At 40.6% G+C, this 5,418-nt stretch overlaps 1 protein-coding gene across 1 annotated transcript in view; it reads right to left on the bottom strand.

The window, feature by feature from the left end:
- ZNF84 (zinc finger protein 84) overlaps window positions 1–3,903 on the bottom strand; it is a 39,511-nt gene extending 35,608 nt beyond the window's left edge. The window contains exon 1 of the mRNA XM_006874075.1: window positions 3,864–3,903. Within this exon, the coding sequence (XP_006874137.1) occupies window positions 3,864–3,878 (15 nt within the window). The 5' untranslated portion in view covers window positions 3,879–3,903. The remainder of the gene's footprint in view (window positions 1–3,863) is intronic.
- Window positions 3,904–5,418: the final 1,515 nt, after the last annotated feature.

Raw genomic sequence — 5,418 nt, 5'->3', positions numbered from 1 at the left:
AGGAGGGACCAGTCACTGGAGAAGGATATCATGTTTGGTAAGATGGAGGGTCAGAGAAAAAGAGGAAGACCCCCAGAGAGATGGATTGGTAAAGTGGCTGCATCAATGGGTTCAAGCGTGGCAACAATTGTGAGGTTCGCCCAGGATCAGGCAGTGTTTCATTCTGTTGTGCATAAGGTCGCTATGAGTCAGTACCCACTTCCTGGCACCTAACAACAACAACAAGAGAAGGGGCCATAAAAATATGTATATTTATTGAGGATATTGTTCACAAATTTATTCAAAGACCATCAAGGGAAAATAAATTGATAGCTAACGACCAAGAGTCCTGATGTGGCGCTGTGGACTAATGTGCTGGACTACATAGTCAGTTTAAACCGCAAGGTGGGCAGTTTAAGCTTACAAGCCACTCCTTAAAAACCCTATAGAGGGTTGCTATGGGTCGGAAACAACTCAACGGGACTTAACAACAATGACCAAGAAATATTTGGTTCCTTTGAGGAATTAGTTTGCTTTATCCTTCGGTCAGTGTTGTTTTTAGGTGGCATTGCGTCGTCTCCAACACAGTGACCCTCTGCACACAAAATGAAACCCTGGCCAGTTTTGCACCATCCCATTGAGCCCACTGATGTTACCACTGTGCCAATCCAACTTATTGGAGTCTTTCTTTTTTGCTGACCCTCCACTTTACCAAACATGATATCCATCTCCAAGGACTGGTCTCTCCTAATAAAATGTCTGAAATATGAGAGACAAAAATGTATGTGCTATCTGAGGAGCATGATGGCTGTACTTCTTCAAAGATTTGTTTGTCCTGCTGTCAGAGCGTGGTACTTTTAGTGTTCTTTTCCACACACACACATTAAGTCCAACGCATCAATTCTTCTCAGGACCAACTTTCACATGCATAGAAGGCCATCTGAAACACCATGGCTTGAGTCAGACACACCTTAATCCTCAAAGTGACATCTTTGCTCTTAAACACTTTAAAGGGCTTTTATGTAGCACATTTGTCTAACACAGTATGTCGTTTGCTTTTCTCACTGTTGTTTCCATGAGTGTTGAGAGTGGATCCAAACAAAATGAAGTCTTTCACTAAATCAGTCTTTTCAATATTTATCACGACGTTATCTATGTAGGTTCAATGGTGACGATTTTTGTTTTCTTTACATTGAGGTGCAACCCATACCGAAGGCTGTGGTCTTTGATCTTCACTAGTAAGTGTTTTAAGTTCTCTTTGCTTTCAGCAAGCAAGGTGGTATCATCTCCATATTGCAGGTTGTTAATGACTCTTCCTTCAAGCCTGATACCACATTATTCTTCATGTAATCCAGCTTCTCTGATTACTGGCTCAACATACAGACTAAATAAATATGGTGAAAGGATACAACCTAAGGGTACACCTTTCCTGATTTTAAATCATTCAGTGTCTCCTTTTTCTGTTAAAACTATGCACCAGTTCCTCATAAGCACAATTAAGTGTTCTGGAATACTCATTCTCTCCTAAATGTTATCCATAGTTTGTCATGATCCACACATTCAAAAGCCTCTGCATAGTCAGTACAGTACATATAAACATCTTTCTGGTACTCTCTGCTTTCAGCCAAGATCCATCTGACATTAACAATGACATCCCTTATTCCACGTTCTCATTTGAATCCAGCTTGAACCTCTGGCGGTTTCCTGTCAATGTCCTCTGATAGTCATTTTTGAATTATCTGTAGCACAATTATACTTGCATGTAATATTAATGATATTGTTCAATGATTTCCGTGTTCTGTTGGGTTACCGCTCTTTGGAATGGGCATAAACATGGATCTTTTCCAATCAGTTGGCCAGGTAGCTGTCTTTCAAATTTTCTGGCATACATGAGTGACTGCCTCCAGTGCTGTATCTGTTTGTTGAAAGATTTCAACTTATAGTCCATGAATTCCTGGAGCTCTGCTCTGCGTCAATGCCTTCAGTGCACCTGAAAGCTCTTGGTCACATGCTACCTCTTGAAGCAGTTGAACACTGACCATTTATTTCTTTTTGGTACAGTGACTCTTGTGTATTCCTTCCATCTTATTTTGATGCTTATGTTTCATTCAATATTTTGCCTATTGCTGCTGTTGTTGGTAAATGCCATCGAGTTGGTTGGTTCCTACTCATAGCAACTTTGTGGAGGATTTCTAAAATCCTTCAATAGAGCAAATCAAGGTTTGAATTTTTTCTTCAGTTCTTTCAGCTTGAGAAATGCTTTAGCGTGTTCTTCCCTTTGGTTTTCTAACTCCAGATCGTTGCACATTTTATTACAACACTTGACTTTGTCTTCTTGAGCTGACCTTTGAAATTTTCTGCTCAGCATCTTTACTTCCTCATTTCTTGCATTTGCTTTAGCATCTCTATGCTGGCGAGCAAGTGTCAGCCTCTTCTGACATCCTCTTTGGACTTTTCCTTCTTTCTAGCCTTAATGACCATTTGCTTTCTTCCTGTCTGATGTTCCTGATGACATTCCACATTCTTCTTGTCTTTAGTCATTAGTTTGTAATATATCAAGTCTCAAGATAATCTCTAAATTCAGGTGGGACACATTTAAGATCATATTTGGCTCTTGGGGACTTGTTTTACTGCTTTTCAGCTTCAGCCTGAACTTAAAGAGCGTAAGAGCAATTGATGGTCTGTTCCACAGTCTGCTCCTGGCCTTGTTTTGGCTGATGATAATATAGCTTTTCTATTGCCTCTTTCCACAGATGTAGTCAATTTGATTTTTATTTATGCCAACTGATAAGGTCCATGTGTACAGTCTTCTTTTAAGCTGTTTAAAAGTGGTATTTGCAATGAAGAAGTCATTGGTCTTCCAAAATTTTATCATGCAACCTCCAGCATCATTGCTATCATCAAAGTCAATTTTTCCAACTATTGATCCTTCCTCTTTGTTTACAACCTTTGCATTTCAATCACCAGTAATTATCAATACATCTTGATTGCAGAAGTTGGTAAAACTCTTCAATTTCATTATCACTAGCTTTAGCAGTTCAGGCATAAATTTGAATAACAGTGGTATTAACTGGTCTTCCTTGTAGGCATATGGATATTATGCTATCACAGACAGCATTACACTTCAAGGAGATCTTGAGATGTTCTTTTTAATGATTCAATTTGTCATTCTCAGCATAGTAAACCATGATTGACTGTCAGATTAAAAATTGCCAATACCAGTCCATTTCAGTTAACTAATGCCTAGGATATCAATCTTTATTAGTCACATTTAATTTTTGATAACTTCCAATTTTCTTAGACTCATACTTCGTACACTACACGTTCTGATTATTAATGGATGTTTACAGCTGTTTTTCCTCATTCTGAGTTGTGCCCCATCAGCAAATAAAGGTCCTGAAAGCATTCACGTCATCACAGTCAACTGTACTTGAGGAGGTAGCTCCTCCCCAGTTGTATTTTGAATGCCTTCCAATTGAGGGGCTCATCTCGTGGCACTCGATCTGACAATATTCTGGTGCTATTCATCATGCATGTTTCAACATTCAATATGTAACTCATAAATGTCCATATTTTTTATTATAATACCATGATGGGAACAAGATTAGAGCATAATTCTTTATTACATCCACTAAAAACTTCAAAGCAACGTTTGTGGCTCAGATTCAATACATTGTTAGGCCACTAAGACATAAGAATTCCAACGTTAAGAACTTCACAAGCCTCTACAGTTGGTGTATCAGTGCTCTAACCTTGTCCCCATTCTGGTATTCTATTTTGAGAGTAGTTTCCCTGATCTTGATTTTTAAAAATTAATTATACTTTTATTTTTCACTCCAAGACTTCACTCTAACTCACTGGAAAATAAGAAACTATCAACTCACCTGTAACATGGTCATTTTCTGCTGCCCACGTGAGATGATCAGCAAGTCCGACTCTACCACAAAGCTCGAGACTGAGGTCTGGGCTAGGTCTTCTAGAGGACCTCCTTTCTTATTTCACACGGGCACGTTTACTTCTGGAGAGCCAGGACCTGTGGACTGAGGGTCAAATGCAGTTTAAGCTGGTATAGTCACTTTCGGCTTAACGTTTTTTGCTTTCTTGATAAGAACTAGAAATTAATGATTATCTAAGTCCAGAGAGGGCTTTCTAAATAACTGAAGGAGAGTTATCAGGGGCAGAAATGTAATACAGTATAAAAGAACCCAGAATCTTTACTTACAAAACAGAAGTCATTGAATCTGAAGGGAAAGCAAGGTGGATGGGAGAATAGCCAGGCAGGTTTACATGGGCTAAATAGGACAGAGGTAAATAACCGTGGAACAACAGGCCTCGTGGATACAAAGACTGAGGCATGGTATGAATGGGTAAAAGTGGGGAAATGATGTTAAGCTTGGCTGTCTTGTGAATCTTGGTTTCCCTTACCTACTATTGTAAAATAGACACTTGAAAGGGAGAGAGAGGAATAGCCAGAAACATCACCAGAGAAATCTTGTAAGTCTGTCTTTAGCCTGTAACTGATGGGAGTACCTAAAATGGGGCCAGAACTTTCCCAGTGAAGGAGGCTCCCTGCAGAGCCTTTGCATTGCACAAGAACAGAGGTGGAATCCTGATCCCCCATCCAGAATCTTCTGAGGTGGGACATTTTCACTTGAAAGGACACGCAGACCAGTCTGTAGCAGCTAGAAGAACAGAAGATAGTTCTTGAAAGAAAGATCGACAGGAAAAAATCAAAACCAATAACAGCAGTCTACTGTTAGTGACTACTACAAGAATAAGCAGGTTGTTCCCCAGGGAGACATCAAGGTAAGTGGTCAGGTCCCCTCAAGGCAAACCCCCTTCCAAGACTGAAACTCAACTGAAATCCACTAGCAGGCATGTGGTCCTGCTGCTGACCACATTGGTTACCGATAAGGGGAAGTGGGGGTAAAACAGCAATGAAGTTGTGAACTAAGTATGACCACATTCAACAGACACCTGTTAACCTGAACTGAGACCTGGTTAACCAGCAGTATGATGAGACCTGGGGACTCCTGGGCCCAAGGGCAGGGACATGGCCCCAGAGGACTAAAATGGAGTGTGAAGCATCCAGCTGATATATGAAGTGAGGGGAGATGCACAAGAACACCCACACTTGCAGATACTACCCATTTGACCTGGCATCAATGGCTGGATGATCAGAACACGACTAGAGGAAGAAAGAAGAGGAACAAAAAGAAAAAGAAAGAAAGAATAACCCGTTAAAAGTGGATGAACCTGACCTATGCTTGTGGATGCAATATGACAAAGGAGCGGACAAATCTCTACAGTGAGAATCATTCCCACCCCCTTGGTACACAGGGTCGACAGGGAGGGGGAACTCAGACATTGGCTACCCAAAATGGGGGGACTACAAAGGCAAGAAGTGACTGGCTTGCAAGCTTTAAATAGGGAACCTAG

The sequence above is a fragment of the Chrysochloris asiatica genome, unplaced genomic scaffold, assembly GCF_000296735.1.
Source record: "Chrysochloris asiatica unplaced genomic scaffold, ChrAsi1.0 scaffold00261, whole genome shotgun sequence".
NCBI lineage: Eukaryota > Metazoa > Chordata > Mammalia > Afrosoricida > Chrysochloridae > Chrysochloris > Chrysochloris asiatica.
This window is presented reverse-complemented; position numbering and strand designations above follow the sequence as displayed.